We start from the raw sequence: 21,234 nt of genomic DNA, 5'->3' as shown, positions 1-21,234 counted from the left end.
ATGGGTCTTCTAATATTCTTTCAAACTTGATTTTCAATGACTCAAAGATGGGGTAGAATAGAGCTATAGGTGAGAAGTCTTTAATTCTGACGCTGAGCAGAGTCAGATGCAAGCAAGGGTTGACTAACCATCTCAACAAGCTAACTAACTGCATATTAACATATAAGAATGCTAGATCCAGTCAGAATTGATAAACAAGATATTCGTTTCTATTTGCACATTCCTTGGGTATTAGACTAGAAGACGTGTGTGTGTGTGTGTGTGTGTGTGTGTGTATTTTGAATACCCAATCTACACAATGAATACTTCAGTTCTTTTCCTTCACATGCAGTACCATGATTCAACCCCTTTCATTGCTTCTATGGGTTACTGTAACTTTCTTCTGTTTTTTTTTCCTATCTTAGAATTGCTCCCCAGCCTCCAGAAGTGAAGAGTAAGGGCAGATAATTTTTGGTGTGAAAAAGCACATTGTCATGATTTTCTCATTTGTATGTATATATTTGCCAATGAAAGAAATCGCCTAGAAATTGTCTTGAGTCCTTGACCTAGTCTCTTAAGTCCCATTCTTTTTTTTTTTTTTTTTTTGCAGTTACTCTCACATTCATCCTTTCCTTTTCCATTTCTACATATCCTAGTTCAGGCTTTTTTCAGATCCTCCTGAAGTAGGAAATAGCCTCACTTTTCTGCTTACTTTTAATCTCTCTCCTCACTACCTAAATTCATCCTACATAAACATTTTATATCTCTATAGAATTTTGACCATAGTGCTATTTTTTCTATTTCTTAAACGTTAATAGCTCTTGACTGCCTTTAGCAACAAGTTCCAACATTCCTGAGCCTAATGTTTAAGAATCTGGTCTCTTCTAGCATAACCTTCTTTACCTCCTTTAGCCTTCCAAATCTTCAAACGCATTAAAGTAGTTTTAGGTATTGTCTTCTACAAGATTGCCACCAGTCCTCTGCCTGCCAACCTTGTGCTTCTGCTGGTAGGTTTCATTTCTTAACCTTCACCTCTTCCATGTTCCACCTGTCTTTTAAGGCCAACTCAAAACCCAGATGCATTTGCTCAGTTTTCCTCCCAGTATGACATGCCTTCTTCTCTGCCTTCCCATGATACCCATCTTTCATGGCCAAGCATAATTTTAACTTAACTTTCAAATTTTTCCTAACCACCCTGACCTTCAATCCTTCCTGAAAGGCTATTGTAGGGCCATTAGTTGACAAACATTGTCTGAGCCCTAGGGATCATAGCTAGATAACGTACAGTTCCTAATGTCCAAAATGCTATACTCCCCTCTCTATACTCCTATTGCAGTTCTACTCAAAGAATTGTTTACCAATAATGGATGTCTTTGGAAATTTCTTTTGTTTTGAATTGTCAATTATATTTCTAGAATTTACCTTTCAAAAAATGATGTGTCTCCCCTAGATTCTGTCCCCCACCCATATATCTAGTTTTTATATGAGAACAGAGAGGTATTTATGTACTAGGCATTGAGGTGCTATTTTTGCTAGTGTTCCTTGTGGTGTGATATGTCTAGCAGTCAGTTTTATGAGGCACACAAACCTCATGATTTTACAGGTATCATTACCTAGGATAAGGTTAAAGTAGACAATAGTTATTTAGGTTTTGTTGAAAAGTGAATTAATTTAAATAAAAAAGTTAAGTAATACTGTTTCATATTATTGTTTTGACAAAAACCAAGACTTGGTTCTTCAAGTGTGCTATATAAGAATGAACTTGCAAAGTAGAAACTAAAACCCAGAAAAACACTGGATCTTACTCAAGTACAAATCTTATAAGTTAGGCTACAGGATTCAAGAGACGGTACCAGGTTTCTCTAACTGAAGTTTTCTAAATTTACTCCCTTTACCATGATACTCTTTTTCATAGAGAAAGATTTAGTTTAACTACTTGAATGTGTCTGACCTGCGTTTTTATACTGCTTCTCATCTCCTCCGTAAGATTCCCTCTTGCTCTTTGAATTAAACCCTTCTCTACCAGAAAAATGAAAGGGGCACTAGAGTGAATTTTGTGGGTCTCTAAGCACATTTATAAAACATACAAGGAAAAGGACTCGATTTCCTGCCTGGCTGAGTGAAACATTAATTCTTCACGTTGGCACCTCAACCTGCAGCTGTAATCAGGGCCGTTATGCCCAAATAGGCCCTTAAACGGAAGACCTGCTGAGCAGAGACCCACTTTCCCAGCCCCACTCAACTGCGTTGTCTTTTCTGCCAACTGACCAGGCGGAAGCAGCAGCAGGGGAGGAGGGACTGCAGGTAGGTGGGGAGGGGATCATTTTGAAAGCCCTAAATCCCTTGCAGGGAAGAAGCACCTGCTCCTTGTTTTTCTAAACATCTGTCCCATCTGTGCCTGGCTTTACCTCACTCTTTGGTGGCTTGAGAAGGTTGAACGTGTTTTTGACGAGGAATCACTTCTAAAGGCTGGCTGGTGAGTCAAATAGACCCAAGTGTCACCCAGAAAGTTTCTTCTGTTGAGAAGAGGGCAGTTGGGGCACTTCAGGAGGATGGCTGCTTATTTTTTTTTTCTCACAGCTTGAAAGGACAGAGTCGGTGTTTGTAACATCACCCAAACCGGACTATATGCCCTGGGGTTATTATTTCACAAAAGTTACTTAATCTCCATGAGAGATACAGGCCCCTGCACACTATATACCACTTCAATGGTAGGACAAGCTGCGCACACCGTGCGTGAGCTGTCAAACCTATTGCCTGTACTTGATTTCCTTGCCAAACCTGTGCTTCTGAGAATAAAGGCCTTATTTTTATTCAGTTATTCTTCTTTAGTACTCAGAACCAGGGCTGGGACCTGGCGTGCGTAAAATGGAGATTTATGAGTGAACGAGAAAGAAAAATAAAGGACGGATGTTTCATTTGGTTCTCTTAAGGAGGGTATGGGACGGGGAATTGGACTTTGACCCAGCAGCGGAGGGAAGGAAAAGTGCTCAAGCACCAGTTACCGCGGATGTAGAACCGCAAAGCAGCGCTCGGTCTCCCCAAGCCAGGCGGCGCAGCCACGCCCCCTTCCCGGCTCTTTCCCTCTGAGCGCTCAGTCCGCTCCTGGAATAGGATTCGGGGCGGGGCCCGCGGGGCGCAGGCGCAATGCGCGGCGGAAGTAGGAACTCGGACAGTGTGAGGGACAGGAGCTTGCCGGGCTTCCCGAAGGGCGCTGCGCTCCTCCTCCTGCCGCGGGAAACTGCGGCGGCGCACGTGTATCCTAGCCCAGGCTCCTCCCCTCCCTGCCCCTGCCCAGAGCCTCCGAGCGGCTGCCCTCTCCGCCCGCCGTGATGGCGCTCGACCCCGCAGGTACGGGGGCGACCAGCGTGGTTTGCAGAGGGCTGGGCTCTGGTCTCGCGCCTCGGGCCTGCGGGCGGGGCGCGGCCTGGGAAAGGTGCTGAGCTGAGGTTGCACCGCTTCCGCACACATCCCCTCACGCTTGGCCGGCTGCTATAGGGTTTCCTGCCGGCTCTGGCTTCTTCCCTTGGTTATAGGTCATTCTCAAGTGTTAAGTGAGGGGCGTTGCGCATGCTATCTAAACTCTCGTCCTTTTGCGGCCTGCGAACATCTTGCAGAGGGACTGTTTGCTCATTGCCGTCCCCCCGCCCCCCCCCCCTTTTTTTTTTTTTGCTTCTTTGGGGCACCGGTTCCTTTAAACAGTGTGTCTTGCAGACACTTGCCACAGGAAAAAAAAAATTTAATTTTTGCCCCAGAGCACGCTTTTTTACATTTCTTTTTGGTAGTTCATGGACCCCAAGTTCATCCTTGAAGTCCAACTTAACAGTTCAAACGCTACATCCTTATGGCCAGAGGCAGACTCTTTGGAAAGGATCCCCAAAGTCTTGAGTGCTACTTCAATTTTCGTGATTCCTCCCAGTTGAATTATTGTAGCGTTCAGTTTCTCTCACCCATTGTACTTTTCTTTAGGCTATTTATGTAAGGGTGTAGCTGAAGAACTTCTTGACATTCCTTTCATTTTAGAGAGAAACACTCAAAGTATTGAGAGGTGGGATAGTTTCAAACCTTTGGAGATTCTTTTGTGACCTCTCAAGGAGAATGAAAAACATGTGCAGGGCACAAATAATAAATTCGTTGAATATTTTATTATCAAACTAAGTAGTTTCAGCTATCCAAAAGTAGTATATGGTGTGCTAGGTTCTTTTATCTCCATTTTACAGATTAGGAAACAGAAGTTCAGAGACGTTAGGTTACTAGTCCAAGCAGACAGTGGTAAGATCTGGAAGTACTCTTTGAGGCAGGCACAAAGGAATTCTTAAACACACATAATGATCTTACTGGGTTTGGGCTAGATGACATTGGTCTAAGATGTACCTAAAGTAGATCGAGCTGCTTTGATGGACCCAAGAGCCATTGCACATGTTTTTCTTTTTTTCTAGAATTTTCCCTTTCTTCCTCATCCCCAGATCTAATTCTGGTTCGTTTTTTGCGCTTCACTTTAAAGTCAGTTTCACAGGAGGCTTTTGCTAATTGGCAGCCCTCCCCAGTCTTTCAAAAAAAAATATGTTTTCTAATATTTGGAATTATTTAAAACCCACCAAAAATTTACATAAACTGTATGTGGTCTGTGCTTCATTCTAGATTTAAAGTTTTCCCTTGGGAAATAAAATGAAACAGATACAGATATGTACATGTAACAAAATAATTTGAGAAAGACAAACGTGATTTGGAGAATGAGAAGATTCTACTTGTGTAGTAAACAGTACATATTTTTCATGTGATGTCACCTGTTTAAACTTATTAGGGACTAGATGACTAGAAAGAGGAGACTTGGACGGTAGGAGATTGCCAGTGAAGGAGTCAATGCACCATGTGGACTCAGCTCCAAATTTGGCTTTTTTTTTTTTTTCTTCCAGATTTGGTCATTAACCGATTCTAAACTGTGTGGTAAGAGGTTTGAGGATGAGAGGTAGGGAGAGTAAGGTACATTAAATATTTGTTAATGTTTCTCCAAGGGTTAAAATTTTGTGACTGAATACTTTGATCTCTGTGGGTTCTTAACTCTGCAGAGTCGATTCACTACAGATAAGAATGTATGTTTTTCATTGAGTGAATTGGTATTCTTATTTTTGCATAAGGGTGTTAATAGCACATGGGTAGAAATTTCTTGTTTGCAGATGTCAAAAAGATCAGAAATATTAACTAGTACTTGATTTAAGTAACAACATTGTGTCCAAATAAGAACATTGTCTAAATTAACCTCTGTGTGAGCCCCCTATTTTTCACATTTTAAAGTAAGGAGATTGATGGGCAAGATTTTTGAGAATTTCTCGCATTGTGTTTTAGCTAAATAACTATTACTGGGAGATTTTTTTTTAAAGATTTAAGGGTATGTTAATTATCTAAGCAAGAGTAATTGAGAGTGTTTCAGATGTTTATTCTGCAGACTAAGGAAGCTTACTTATTACTCATTATTGTATCTACAATTCCTGGCTTGGTATTTGAAACATAATAGATGCCTAGTAAGTGTTTATTGGTAGAATAAATATCTGAGACTATCAAATATTGAAATTCTCTTAAATACACATGTTATTTGTTAAACAGTTAAATGGTTTTATTGCACATTTACCATATGTTAGAAGCTAGAGGGCTTGTTCTAACTCTTCTGGAGGCTAGGAAGTCAATTAACAAGGTGACTCCTGATTTGGTTACTGTAATGACTTTCCTAGATTGAAGATGGCTGACTTTTCTATATCCTCATGCAGGGTTGTGGGGGTTTCTCCGCCTTTTTATAAAGCTACTAGTCCTCTTGGATTAGGGCCCCACCCTCATGACCTCATTTAGTCATAACCTGTAATATCACATTATCCTTTATATAGGACACATATAAAAGTTTAGGTTGAGCAATATAAGAGTCCTATACAATTTTATAGGTGTCCCATATATAGGAATGCTGGGACAATGGGCTAATTACTTCCTTAAAGCACTATCTTAAAATACAGTTCCATGAGAGCCATTGCTTCAACATCTGAACTTTGAGGAGTTGTGGGGGAAAATAATTCAGTCAAGAGCAGTTACTTATCTAGCAGGAGAAAAAGATTGTATAGATAGTGTGATTAGAGCAATAGAATTGGTGCAGGTGAAATCATATGGTTAGAAAAAGGAGAAATTGCTTTGGGTGTTGTAGTCAAGAAGTTCTTCAAGATGGAGAAGTATTGAGTTGGATTTTAAATAAGTAAACTTTGTTAATGAAAAATAAGAGAAGATGGAAAATAAAGACAGAAGATTGAACTGGAATTTGGTTTTATAAGTTATTTGCTGGGTAATGGTAATGAGATTGCTTTGAGCTCATTTTTTCATATCTGCTTCTAAATGAAATGATATTTGTAAATATTTCTTCTACACCTTTTTTCCTTCTGCAAATGTTTTCTGTGCTCCTGCATAAATATAAGCTGATGTGTCAGGTAAGTAGGACAATTAATGGTATGGCAAAATGCAGGTTCAAGTTGTAGAAAATTTAAGTTGAAATTGAGATGCTGGTAGGAGTTGGAAATTACTACTAGTACAGTTAAAAATGGAGGTGAGTACTGAGAACTCTACAGGAACACCATCTTTGAAGCTAAAACCTTGTGGGATCATCTCAAGAGGAGTAAGTGCAGTTAATTTCCTTGGTAGCCTCTATATTTTTTCTAGTATTGCCATTGTTCAGGATATTTTTAAGACTGCTTTAAAATGTGCCTTCAGCCTCTACAATACATTAATTTTAATATCTTCATTTTGGCAAATCTTGTTCTGAAAGTGAATTTAAATTTTAGCCAAAGTTTAACCAGAGATAATCTGATGGATGTGATAGGTGATCATCTTGGGAAATGCTATTTCTGCTCTCCACAAAAAAAAAGAAAGAAAAAAAAAGAAAAAAGAAAAGAAAAAAACACATAATGTATCTGATCTGGTTTTCATGTTTGAGTGAATTGACCCTGAAGATCAATTAAGAAAGGTGGTTTGATTTGAACAATTTTTGAATTATGTGAAAAAATATGTGAAATATAAAAAGTTCCCCCACCTCATTATCAAGGTAGTTCATGTTATGAAATATTGTAAGATAAGAACCAGTGGAGACAAGGAAAATGATGGCATTGGAGAACATTCATAGAATTGAAAATGTTCTACTATCTTCTAGATGTATATGACAGAAAAAAACAAGTCAGGTAATACAATGCTAATTAGGCCACAAGCAAACTGTCTTGTATTCTTTTATCAAATGTCTACTTCTGTTCCCTATAACACTGCTGTTTTATTTTATTAGTTATCAATGGGAAATTGTACTTTTTGGAAAATAGTTTCAAAGTTTTGCCAAATAAAGTAAATGAAACTTGTAAATTCATTTAAGAAATTGCTACATTGTAGTTTATAGCAGATTTCTAAATTTGACATGTCATATTGCATAAGTTGACTTCCTGCTTTGATATACTTTTAGATTTGTTGAGTGAAAGGGGAAGTTTTCACACCTAGCAGTTGGTACAATCTGAAGTTCAAGAAATTGGTATTGGGAAATGAGCATCTTGTGTGAAGGAGGTGGTTATTAATAGTGAAAACTGATAAAGAAGTTCAGGTGAAATATATCATTCTGGGATATAGGTAGTATATGACTCAGAAACTAAGCTGAAATAAGCACATCTACCTTGTTGATGTAGTTTCTATATTTTGTAAAAGTTTGAGAATAAATTAGATGGTGCTGATTGACCTAATATTTGATATTTCTTCTCTTCAAAGAGAAGGTGATTTTCAGCCAATTGATAAATTGCTTTTCTTGCTTTTCTTTTCTTTCTTTTTCTACTTTTTAAAACTAGTGTTCCCCCTATGGTAGAGATCAGAATTCATTTGTCTACTTTCTGATCAAAAAATGAGAACTGTGAAATTTTGAATTTCTTTTATTCCAAATGATGTTTCTGAAATACACAGTCTTATTGTCTAAGAGTTATTCCCATGCTTTGACATAACTGCAGAAACTCACTTAACCTAATTTGCCAAAGTCCCCTTAAATAAGCCCCATGGATATGGTGGTGTCATGGAAGATTTGAGACCTGCGTTATATGACTTAACATTGCCTTTCATCAGAGACTTGGATCATTTCACCTCTTTGAGCCTCTGCTTCTTTATCTGCATAGTTTGATTAAAATCCTTACCTGGGAGCGTTGTTAGAAGACTATATAGCTTTCATTGTCCTTGTCTCCATTTGTTTTGTCAGTTACAAATGGCTGAAGATAAGTCTGTATAAGAACTGTCTTAATTTTCCTAATTTAAGACCTCTCTTCTATTCCTTTCCTCATGTTACACTTTTATTACTGCAAGAAAGTGTGAGCAAGCTGGTAAGAATATGAAAATCTTGTTATGAGCATCTGTAGGGAGGGAACTGGAGTTTGCCTAGTTTCTGGTGTGAAGCACTTAGTGTTATGGTTTGCATATAAGGTGTTCCTCAGAAGTTCGTGTGTGAGGCAGTGCAGGAATATTTAGAGGGAATGATTAGATTACGACAGCTGTAACTTAATCAGTGAGTTAATCCATTTGATGTCTTAGTAATTTGAATGGATTAATGGGTGGTGACTGTAGATAGGTAGCGCATAGCTGGAGGAATTAGGTCATTGGGGGTGTGCTGCAGTGATTCTGTTATCTCTGACTTCTTGCACTGAAGCTCTCTCTGCTTCCTGACTGTCAGGAATAAGTAACTTCTCTCAGCTATGCTCTTCAGCCATGATGTTTGGCCCAGGATTGTGGAGTTTGCCTACCATGCACTGAATCTCTGAAACGTGAACCTAAACTTTTCTTTCTCTAACTTGTTCTTATCAGGTATTTTAGTCACAGGGATGAAAAGCTGACTAATGTATTTAGGAAGTAACAATTGAGAATTGATCTTAATGTTCCATACATGATACCTTCTCTTTGATGCTCTCAGTAGCCAGTAAAGGAGAGGGAACTAAAGATTGAAACTGCTAATGAAAAAACTTGCATATTTATTACAAACATTTGTCTTGTTTTTTTTTCCTCTAGAATAAATAGTAGCATGGAAATGTCTTCAGGAACAAATAGGAGTAACTAGGAAGTTCTTTTTAAAAAAATTGGCATTGAGGGCTGGTTAATCTCAGTGGCTCCGGAGGCTGAGGCAGGAATATCTCAAGTTCAAAGCAAGCCTCCACATGTTAGCAAGGCCCTAAGCAACTCACCAAGACCCTGTTTCTAAATAAAATATGAAACAGGGCTAGGGACTTGGCTCAGTTGTTCAGTGTCCCTGGGTCCAATGCACTGTACACACCTCCCTCCCCTCCACCAATGAGGCATTAATTTAAATAAGAACTGAGTTAAATCAAAACATTCCTATGAAAGATTCTGTAATACTCTGATTTGCTTCACTGTTATCTTTGTAGATTCATTGCAAGTACTGTTATCGGTAGCCTTATAATCTGGTGCTGCCATATTGCAAGAATACATGAGCCCCAAAGCAAAATCTGAGCTAACAAATTCAGCCACTGAAAAAGGTGAAAATTGACTTTCAGGTGATGAGAATGTTGAGAAGTTAGAGCTTTGGAAATTTTCCGTGGTGGTGTTGCCCTGCTTCTTTATAAATTCATGTGTCTGTATAGAAGCAAACTTTCAAAATTTGATTTTTTTCCAGGCTCTTTTACAAATGTATAATGTATAATACATGTGCACAGCATTGACATTAAGGAAGTCAGATTGTAATTTTTTGTTTTATGAAAAGTTCCATATCTATAATACTTGCAGTGTTGATGATAACTTTGGAATATGTATAAAATTATAATTAATTAATAATTAATGTTTAATGACTGGTGTGCTACCAAATGTGAAAATCTTTAGAATTTATAAATTATTAGAAGTGTTATTTTTTGATGCAACACTGAGAGTTTGGGAAACTGAAATCGTTATTCATGCAATTCTGCAATTATTTATTTGCCTTAGGAGGTTTTAGAAGAATGATCAGAAGGAATTTTTGTAAGCAGTTTAAAGAACATGTTTGATAGGATATTATAAATAGGATATTAAAATTCATAATGAAGATAAATTTTTATTATAATTTATTTATGGAAAAATGGTTCAATAGTACTAAGCTAAATCTGTATCCAGGAAACTAAAAAAAAAAATGCTTTAGACATGTAAGACCATTGCAAGATTTATAGAACAAAGATTCTTTAAGTACATTATACATAAGTGATATCAATTAAAATATGTAGGTGAAAGAGGTAAAACTTTGAAATTGATTTTCTAAACTTGATCAGTACATTATAATATTTATTGGAATCTGTTCAGTAGTTACACTGTTAAATATTGATGTCTGATTATGATTTATGCTGTAAACAAGGTGAAATGGAATGTGTGGAGATAGTCCTTGTTTTATTTCCTCCTTAAGTACATATTAGCTTTCCACTAAGCAAGATGACTCGCAAGCATTTCAAATTCAACATGTCCACAATAGTCCCTGGTCTTTTGAATTTTTTATCTCAACGACTGGTCCCATCATTTCACTTGAAACTAGAAAACAGTGTGCCCTCCTTGAATCATCCCTTTTCCTTAGTTCCTTCAGGCCCTGCCACTCTAGTGGGGTCTCCCTGAATCTGTCATTTTCTCTCCATTCATATTTTCAGTTTGTTCTATAAGCTTAGTTTTCTTTTTCTAATATTTTGGCATTTCCCTGTAAAATAAAGGGAAAGGAGAAAGCACAAATAAATAGTATAGCACAGATTTCAGCAAACTCACTTGTGGGCCAAATCCGATAAGGCTTGCAGAAGCTGGGAATGGTAGTAACCTTTTTAAAGGGTTGTTTGAAAACACACACACACAAACAAACTTGAAAACACACACAGATGGTATGTAGCTTGCAAACTTAAAATATTTATATTCTGGTTCTTAAAGGGAGAAATTTGTCCTATTATAGCAAAAATTGTGATTCAACTAGAAGCGTGTTAAAGAGAAAAAACATGTGAACCCCTTCATATAATTATTTTGAAATTTTAGGTGAGATAGTGTCCTTGAGATATTTAAACTTACTGAAACTACAAGTGACCTAAGAATAAAAATCTTTTAGAAAATTGAATTAGTAGTTAAAATTCTCTTTGTGTCTGGCTGCCCTGTGTACATACACATACATACCCCCAAACCAAGGCCCTGATAAGAAAACAACAAGAAAAAGAAAAAAATCAGTAGATCTGTGTCTACACCTGCATGTCTATGTAAGTATCTGTATTTTAAGAGATTTATTGCAAAAAAACTAGCTTAGGTGATTGTGGGTGTCAACTGGTCAAGTGTAGAATGTGGGGCAGGGCAGGCTGTCAGAAAAGGGCAGGCTTAGTACTCTCAGTCAAGAGCTGAAGCTGTAGTCATCTAGTAGACTTGTTCAGGAAAGCCTTGGTTCTGCTTTTAATCTTTTCCATTAATTGAATTAGGCACACCCAAATTATTTGGGGTAATCTCCTTTACATAAATCTGCAAGATACTTGCAGAGCAACACCTTGGATTAGTGTTTACTTAAAATATGGGGTGTCTATAACCTGTAAAAGTTGATCTATAAAACTGACCATAACAGGTGATTTCTGCCAAATTTTGAAGGAACTGATGACAAACTTTATATAGGTTGGGTATCTCTACTCTGGAAATCCAGAATCCGAGATGTTCCAAAATCTGAAACTGCACAATTTCGGGATGCTTAACTGGTAAAGTCTATGCAAACATCCCCATATTCTAACTATGAAACACTTCTAGTCCTAGTCATTTCAGATAAGGATTATTCAACTTGTACAGAGTACTCCAGAGAATATTAGGGGGAGGGAAAGATCACTAACGTCTTGTTTAAATAACATAATTTCGATACTAAAACAATTCTAAGACAAAAGAAGAAAGTCATAAGCAATCTCAACATGAAAATAACTGAAAAAATTCTAAACAATTAGAGCATTCAAGATAAGCATCCTGTTAGATACTATTCACTATTTTTCTAAAGGACATAGCTATAGAATTAAAAGAGAAGGTACAAAACGGTTCCTAAGAGTGTCTACTTAGGTACTGGAAGAGAATCTTGTCAGATTACCAGAGTAATGACAGAGTAAGGTTGTGTGGGTTTTAAGGACAATATTAAAAGAAAAATTGAACCTGTACACCAGCAATAAATAATTACAGCATATTATCTGTGAAACAACACCTTTACCAATAGAAATTTAATTTAAAAATGAGCAGTATCTTTAAGGATAAAATTGTAAGACTTTTTTTTTTGTAATAATTATGTGTTAAAATATGTGTTAAACTATGTGTCTTTTTAAAAGCCAAGCTATTTTAAATTGAGATTATCAGCCAGTGAAATTTATAGACTTTTAAGTGAGTTTTCATAAATGTATACTCTAATCAAGACATCTACAGAGAATACCCTTTTGCACTCCCATGGACAACCACTGTTCTTATTTTTATCACTGTAGGTTAATTTTGCATGTTCTTCAGTTTGTATGTTATCGATAATACCATTCTTTTTTGTTGCTAAGTAATTTTTTTACCATTATGACTAATGTTTCTATAAGTGCAAGTTGTGCAAGTTGTTTTCTGGACATAGTGAAGTTTTCCAAGGAAGTTTACCATTTCATACTCTAATCAGTGATGTATGAAAGTTCTTGTTGCTTCTTCACATTGTCTCTATTGTTCAATGTTGTCTGTGTTTTTAATTTTAGTCATTCTTGCAGTTATAAAATAATATGGGTTTCATTTGCATTTTTGATGATTAATGATTTGGGGCACTTTTTTTTTTTTTTTTTAGATACTGGGGATTGAACCCAGGGCCTTGTGCTTGCGAGGCAAACACTCTACCAACTGAGCTATATCCCCAGCCCGATTGTCCACTTTTTATTGGATGGTTTGTGTTTTTATTACTGATATGTAGGCATTCTTTATATATTTTGGATTCAAGTTCTTTCTCGTATACATATGCTGTGAACTTTTCTCTTGGCCTCTGGTTTTGTCTTTTAATTTCCTTAACAGTATGTTTTGATGAACAGAAGATATTGTATTTGGTGAAGTCAAATTGATCACTTTTTTTCTCTTTGGTTCTTTGTATTCTCTTTAAAAAATCTTTGCTTCAAGGAATTAAATTTTGGCGGGGTTACAGGAGATTGAATTCAGGGGCACTCAACCATTGAGTCACATCCCCAGCCCTTTTTTGTGTTCTATTTAGAGACAGGGTCTCACTGAGTTGCTTAGCGCCTCACTTTTGCTGAGACTGACTCTGAACTCGAGATCCTCCTGCCTCAGGCTCCAGTGTCACTGGGATTATAGGCATACACCACATGCTCAAATTAATTTTTGTGAATACAGTGAAGCAGGAGATCAATGGGATCAGTCCAATTTTTTTTCATGTCCATATAGTTTTTCTGCCACCATTTATTGAAAATACTTTGATTTTCTCATTGACTAGCCTTGGTGCATTGTCCAAATAAATTCATAGTACGTGGAAGTACTCTGGACTGTATTTTATATTACTTTATTTGGTTAATATAATCATGCCAGTACTACACCAACTTTTTGCTATAGCTTTGTAGTAAAACTTTGCAGGTTATCCAAATTTGTTCCTCTATTTTGATGATGATTTGGTCGTTGTAGGTTCTTTGTTTTTGTATACATTTTTTACTTTATTATCATAACTTTATAATGATTTAATGCTTACAAGAAATTGCAAACTAGTACAGTTTCCATGCACCTTTACCCACCTTTTTCTGACATAACCATTGTACACATTTTCTTAATGAATGTGATGCTACTTTCAATGGGACAAAACTTGTTATTGGATGGATACAAAAATTTTACTTTTTTAACATATAAAAGCACTATTAAATGCAGTATATAAATATTTAATATATTTTTGATGTCAATATTTTATGGGGGACATTAGGAATAAATGTCAACAAAAGGGAAAAAATGAAAAAAAATCGTTGGGGCACAATGGTATGATAAAGAAGAAAACCACTAATTGACATTGGCATAATATGATTGACTCAGGTACATATCTTAGTTGAATATTTCCAGTTCTTACATGTACTTTTTTGGTATATAGTTATATGACACTTTATCCTATGTGAAAATTGAGTAAGATTTAAGTAACCATGACAATAGTCAGTGTAGAGCTGTTCCATTACCACTACGAAAGTCCCTCATGTTACCTTCTAATAGCTTCACCCTCACTAATCTGTTTTCCATTGCTATAATTTTGTTACTTCTAGAATTTTTATCAATGGAATTATATACTGTGTAGCCTTTGAGAGTATTTTTTTTTCCATTCAGCATAATGATCTTGAAGCCCATCCAAGTTGTTGTGTATTAAAAATTCATTTTGTTTTATTACTGAGTAATATTTTATTGTCTGGATGAACCATTGTTTATTCATTCACCTTTGAAGGAGTTTTATGTTGTTTCTAGGTTTTGGCTATTACAGATAAAGCTACAATAAAATTTTTATGCATATTTTTGTTTTCATTTCTCTAGGATAAATCTCAGGGAGTGCATTTGTTGGGTTATAGTGTAAATCTTTGCAAAACTTTGTAAATAAGTGCATACTTTAGAGAGTGGCTGTACAATATTGTTACCTTCAGCAATATATAAGAGGCCAATTTGTTCTGCATCCCTGTCAGTCCTTGGTATAATCATATTTTTAAATTTAATCTATTTTAATAGATCTCAAGTAGCATCTGTCTATAGTGTTAATTTGGATTTCCCTAATGGCTAATGATATTGAGCATCTCTTCATATACTTCTTTTCCATCTCCATATCTTCTTGGTATATTGTCTGTTCAGATCATTTGCCCATTTCTAATTGGGTTTTTGAGTTTAAAGAATTCGTCATATGTTCCAGATACAAGTCCTTTGTCAGATATGAGATTTGCAAATGGGCTTTCATAGAGGAAATGTCTATAACTTTGATGAAGTCAAATTGATTGATTTTTTTTCTTTTATGAATCATGTATTTGGTGTTACACAGAACTCTTTGCCTAACTCTTATGTCCTGAAGATTTTCTCATGATTTTTTCCATAAGTTTTTTTCCTTTGACTTTTTATTTTGAAGTATTGATGGCTTCACAGGAAGTTGTAAAAAAATAATACAAAGTGTCTCTTGTAAGCTTAGCACATTTTCCTAGGAGTAACATATAATTGTAGCAAAATATCAAAACCTGGAAATTGAAGTTGGTATAATACTTCAATGAGATTATAGCCCTTTTTAGTTTTTACCAGATTTTATATGCACTAATATGTATGTATGTAATCAATATAATACATTATATTAATAGTTTTTTTTTTTTTTTTTTTCTTTTGCAATTTTGGGAATCTAACCCAGGGCTCGTGCATGCTAGGCAAGTGTTCTACTACTTAGTTACATTCCCAACCAGTTCTATGCAGTATCGTTTCATGTTCCTGCTCTCACAGAGAAAGTGTTTTTTGTCTTGCCACCCACTATGATGTTAGCTGTGGGGTTTTTGCAGTACTCTTTTTTTTTTTTTTTTCCCCTACTGGGGATTGAATCCAGGGATGCTTTATCAGCGAGCTACTTTAGAGACAGGGTCTTGCTGAATTGCTTAGGGTGTTCCTAAATTGCTGAGACTGGCTTTGAACTTGAGATCCTCCTGCCGCAACGTACCATTTAATTACCCAGTGTTGGGAGATTTTATTATTATTTCTGTTAAGTGATTTCTCGATACCATTACTATTAGAGAAAATACTTTGTGGTTTTTGAGTATTCCCTTTGATTTATATATCATGTTTACCATGTGTCTTTCCATTTTTTAATATGATGAATTATATTATATTGAGTATTAACTGAACTTGTTCATCTGGTGATAAACTCGACTTGGTTATAAAGTTATCTTTTTATATATTACTAGATTCAATTTGTTAATCTTTTGTGACACATTTACATCTTCATTCATGAGAATATTAGAGTGCTGTTTTTTTTTGTTGTTGTTGTTATAGCTCTGTCTGGTTTTGGTATCTGTGTAATACTGACCCAAGAGTAATTTTCTGGAAAAAGAATTTGTGTAGAATTGGTAATTTTTTTTTTCTTAAATGTTCAGTCAATCATCAGGTAGCCTATTGGGACTGGAATTTTCTTTTAACTTTAAATTCAATTTCTTTAACAAGTATAGGGCTATACTACTGCAAATCTGTCTTCTTGAATGAACTTTGTGTTTTTAAAGGAATTTGCATATTTCATTGTAGTTCTCAAATTTGTTTACCTATATTTGTACTTAATATTCCCTTATTATCCTTTAAAAATTTTTATCATTTTTGGCATGATGTATGGAATTTGTGACTTGTGGTTTTCTTCTGATTACTTTGACTAGTTGTTTATCATCAATTTAATGATCTTCTCAAGTTACCAGTTTTGGTTTCATTGATTTTATTTCTATTGTGTATATTTTTTTAGTTTGTTTTTATTTCATTGAGTTCTGCTTTGATCTTTATCACTATATTTCTTTTGCTTGCTTCATGTTTAATTTAATCTTTTTCCTGACTTCTCACAGTAGAAATTTAAGCTGATTTAAGATCTTTTTGTAAACTGGCTTTTAGTGCTACAAATTTCCTTTTAAGTATTGCTTTAGTTGCATCACAATTTTGAAATGCTGCTATCATTTTCATTCATTTCAGAACATTTTCCAATTTTTCTTTTGATATCTTAGATCCATGAGTTATTTATAAAAATATTAGCTTGCAAATACTTGGAGATTATTCAAAGATCTTTCTGTTGTTGATTTCCAATTACATTGGTGTCTAGGAGCATACTTAAATGGCTTGAATTCTTTCAAATTTATTGAGATTTGTTTTATAGCTAAAATGTTATTTTGATAAATGTTTTGCTGTTTAGTGGAGTAGTCAGTAAATATTAGGTTAAGGTAGTTGATAATATTGTTCATGTGCTTTATAATTTTAAAACATAAATTTAAACGTATATTAGGCAAGAGAATGAAATAAAAGGGAAAAAAATAGAAAACGAAGACGTCAGATTATCCCTGTTTGCAGATGATATGATTCTATACTTGGAAGATCCAAAAAGCTCTGCCAAAAGACTACTAGAGTTAATACACATATTCAGTAAAGTAGCAGGTTACAAAATCAGCATACAGAAATCAGTCATTTCCCTATACACCAGTAATGAAGCTGCTGAGGAAGAAATCAGGGAAACAATCCCATTCATAAAAGCCTTCAAAAAACCAAACCAAAACAAACCTAGGAATAAATCTAACCAAGGCAGTGGTTAGATCCTATACACAGTGGTGTTTTAGTCAGCCGTAAAGAAGAATGAAATTATGTCATTTGCAGGAAAATGAACTTGAGAACCTTATGTTAAGTTAAATAATTCAGAAAGTCAAGGGTCATATGTTTTCTCTCATGTGGAAGGCAGATAGGAAAAGAAAGAGGGCTGGGGGTCATGAAAATTCCCTGGGAGGGATCCCGGGAAGGGAGGTGGAGAGGGAAAGAAGAAGTTCTGGGGAACGGCCAGATCATATTGTTATATCATGTGCATTTACAAGTATGTAACAACAAGTCCCAATACTATATACAACTATAATGCACCAATAAAAATATAATTTTAAATTATATTTTTCTAATATGCTTTATCTATTTCACATGTATGCATCGTGGATTGATTCATCTTTATTTATTTATTTATTTATTTTTTGGCTAGTTTTTTTTTTCTTTTTTAATTTATTTATTTTATTTATTTATTTTTTATTGTAAACAAATGGGATACATGTTGTTTCTCTGTACATGGTGTAAAGGCATACCATTTGTGTAATCATAAATTTACATAGAACAATGTTGTTTGATTCATTCTGTTATTTTTTCCCTTCCCCCCACCCCTCCCACCCCTCTTTTCCCTCTATACAGTACTTCCTTCCTCCATACTTGCCCCCCTCCCTAACCCTAACTCTAACCCTAACACTAACCCTTCCCTCTCCCCAATTATGTGTCATCCTCCACTAATTAGCGATATCATTCTTCCTTTGGCTTTTTGAGATTGGCTTATCTCACTTAGCATGATATTCTCCAATTTCATCCATTTGCCTGCAAATGCCATAATTTTATCATTCTTTATGGTTGAGTAATATTCCATTGTATATATATACCACAGTTTCTTTATCCACTCATCAATTGAAGGGCATCTAGGTTGGTTCCACAGTCTGGCTATTGTGAATTGAGCAGCTATGAACATTGATGTGGCTGTATCTCTGTAGTATGCTGATTTTAAGTCCTTTGGGTATAGGCCAAGGAGTGGGATAGCTGGGTCAAATGGCGGGTCCATTCCAAGTTTTCTAAGGAATCTCCACACTGCTTTCCATAGTGGCTGCACTAATTTGCAGCCCCACCAGCAGTGTATGAGTGTACCTTTCTCCCCACATCCTCGCCAACACCTGTTGTTGCTCGTATTCTTGATAATCGCCATTCTAATTGGGGTGAGATGGAATCTTAGGGTGGTTTTGATTTGCATTTCTCTTATTACTAGAGATGTTGAACATTTTTCCATATGTTTGTTGATTGCTTGTAGATCTTCTTCTGTGAAGTGTCTATTCATTTCCTTAGCCCATTTGTTGACTGGATTATTTGAATTCTTGGAGTAGAGTTTTTTGAGTTCTTTATAGATTCTAGAGATTAGTGCTCTATCTGAAGTATGATTGGCAAAGATATTCTCCCACTCTGTAGGCTCTTTCTTCACATTGCTGATAGTTTCCTTTGCTGAGAGAAAGCTTTTTAGTTTGAATCTATCCCAGTGGTTGATTCTAGCTTTTATTTCTTGTGCTATGGGAGTCCTGTTAAGGAAGTCTGATCCTAGACCAACAAGGTGAAGATTTGGACCTACGTTTTCTTCTATAATCTGCAGGGTCTCTGGTCTGATTCCGAGGTCCTTAATCCATTTTGAGTTTAGTTTCATGCATGGTGAGAGATATGGGTTTAGTTTCATTCTGTTGCATATGGATTTCCAATTCTCCCAGCACCATTTGTTGAAGAGGCTATCTTTTCTCCATTGCATATTTTTGGCACCTTTGTCTAGTATGAGAAAATTGTATTTATTTGGGTTTGTGTCCATGTCCTCTATTCTGTACCATCGATCTACCTGTCTATTTTGGTACCAATACCATGCCGTTTTTGTTATTATTGCTTTGTAGTAGAGTTGAAGATCTGGTATTGCAATACCCCCTGTTTCACTCTTCCTGCTAAGGATTGCTTTAGCTATTCTGGGTTTCTTATTCTTCCAGATGAATTTCATAATTGCTTGCTCTATTTCTGTAAGGTACATCATTGGGATTTTAATTGGAATTGCATTGAATCTGTATAGCACTTTAGGTAGTATGGCCATTTTGACAATATTAATTCTTCCTATCCAAGAACATGGGAGATCTTTCCATCTTCTAAGGTGTTCTTTAATTTCTTTCTTTAGTGTTGTATAGTTCTCATTGTAGAGGTCTTTCACCTCTTTTGTGAGATTGATTCCCAAGTATTTTATTTTTTTCGAGGCTATTGTGAATGGGGTAGTTTTCCTAATTTCTCTTTCTGAAGATTCATCACTTATGTATAAAAATGTGTTGGATTTATGGGCATTGATTTTGTAACCTGCTACTTTACTGAATTCACTTATGAGTTCTAAGAGTTTTCTGGTGGAATTTCCAGGTTCCTCTAAATATATAATCATGTCATCAGCGAACAGGGATAGTTTGAGTTCTTCATTTCCAATTTGTATCCCTTTAATTTCTTTGGTTTGTCTAATTGCTCTGGCCAGAGTCTCAAGAATGATGTTGAATAGAAGTGGTGAAAGAGGGCATCCCTGCCTTGTTCCAGTTTTTAGGGGGAATGCTTTCAGTTTTTCACCATTTAGAATGACATTAGCCGTGGGCGTAGCATAAATGGCCTTTACAATGTTAAGGAATGTTCCCACTATCCCTATTTTTTCTAGTGTTTTGAGCATGAAGGGGTGCTGTATTTTATCAAATGCTTTTTCTGCATCTATTGAAATAATCATGTGATTCTTGACTTTAAGTCTATTAATGTGGTGAATTACGTTTATTGATTTCCTGATGTTGAACCAACCTTGCATCCCTGGGATGAAACCCACTTGATCATGGTGCACTATCTTTTTAATATGTTTTTGTATGTGATTTGCTAAAATTTTGTTGAGAATTTTTGCGTCGATGTTCATTAAGGATATTGGTCTGAAATTGTCTTTCCTTGATGAGTCTCTGTCTGGTTTAGGTATCAGTGTGATATTGGCTTCATAGAATGAGTTTGGGAGGGTTCCCTCCTCGTCTATTTTATGGAATACTTTGAGAAGTATTGGAATGAGCTCTTCTTTAAAGGTTTTGTAGAACTCGGGTGAGAACCCATCTGGTCCCGGACTTTTCTTTGTTGGTGGGCTTTTGATGACTTCTTCTATTTCAGTACTTGAAATTGGTCTATTTAAATTGTTTATGTCCTCCTCGTTCAGTTTAGGCAATTCATATGTCTCTAGAAACCTGTTGATGTCTTCGAAATTTTCTATTTTGTTGGAGTATAGATTTTCAAAATAGCTTCTAATTATGTTTTGTATTTCCATCCTGTCTGTTGTGATATTTCCTTGTTCATTCCGAATTTTAGTGATTTGGGTTTTCTCTCGTCTTCTCTTTGTTAGTGTGGCTAAAGGTTTATCAATTTTGTTTATTTTTTCGAAGAACCAACTATTTATTTTGTCAATTTTTTGTATTGTTTCTTTTGTTTCAATTTCATTGATTTCAGCTCTGAGTTTAACTATTTCCTGTCTTCTACTACTTTTGGTGCTGTTCTGTTCTTCTTTTTCTAGGGCTTTGAGCTGTAGTGTTAGGTCGTTTATTTGTTGAGTTTTACTTCTTTTATTAAATGCGCTCCATGAAATAAATTTCCCTAAGTACTGCTTTCATAGTGTCCCAGAGATTTTGATATGATGTTTCTTTGTTCTCATTTACCTCTAAGAATTTTTTAATTTCCTTCCTAATATCTTCTGTTATCCATTCATCATATAATAGCATATTGTTTAATCTCCAGATGTTGGAATAGTTTCTGTGTTTTACTCTTTCATTTATTTCTAACTTCAATCCATTATGATCTCATAGAATACATGCTAGTGTCTCTATTTTCTTGTATTTGCTAACATTAGCTTTGTGGCATAATATATGGTCTATTTTAGAGAAGGATCCATGTGCTGCTGAGAAG

At 35.7% G+C, this 21,234-nt stretch overlaps 1 protein-coding gene across 2 annotated transcripts in view; it reads left to right on the top strand.

Annotated features, from left to right (window-relative positions):
* The first annotated feature begins 3,137 nt into the window (after positions 1–3,137).
* Positions 3,138–21,234, top strand: part of CMC1 (C-X9-C motif containing 1) — a 74,808-nt gene continuing 56,711 nt past the window's right edge. For both annotated transcript variants that reach the window (XM_079114018.1, XM_079114017.1), the window contains exon 1: positions 3,138–3,330. Coding sequence is in view for 1 of the 2 variants with exons in the window: in XM_079114017.1 (XP_078970143.1) it covers positions 3,312–3,330 (19 nt within the window). In the remaining variant the exon portion in view is untranslated. The remainder of the gene's footprint in view (positions 3,331–21,234) is intronic.

This window comes from Sciurus vulgaris (assembly GCF_902686455.1).
Source record: "Sciurus vulgaris genome assembly, chromosome: 16".
NCBI classification, from domain to species: domain Eukaryota; kingdom Metazoa; phylum Chordata; class Mammalia; order Rodentia; family Sciuridae; genus Sciurus; species Sciurus vulgaris.
Note: the sequence above shows the minus strand (reverse complement) of the source record. Positions and strands in the feature narration are given on the sequence as shown.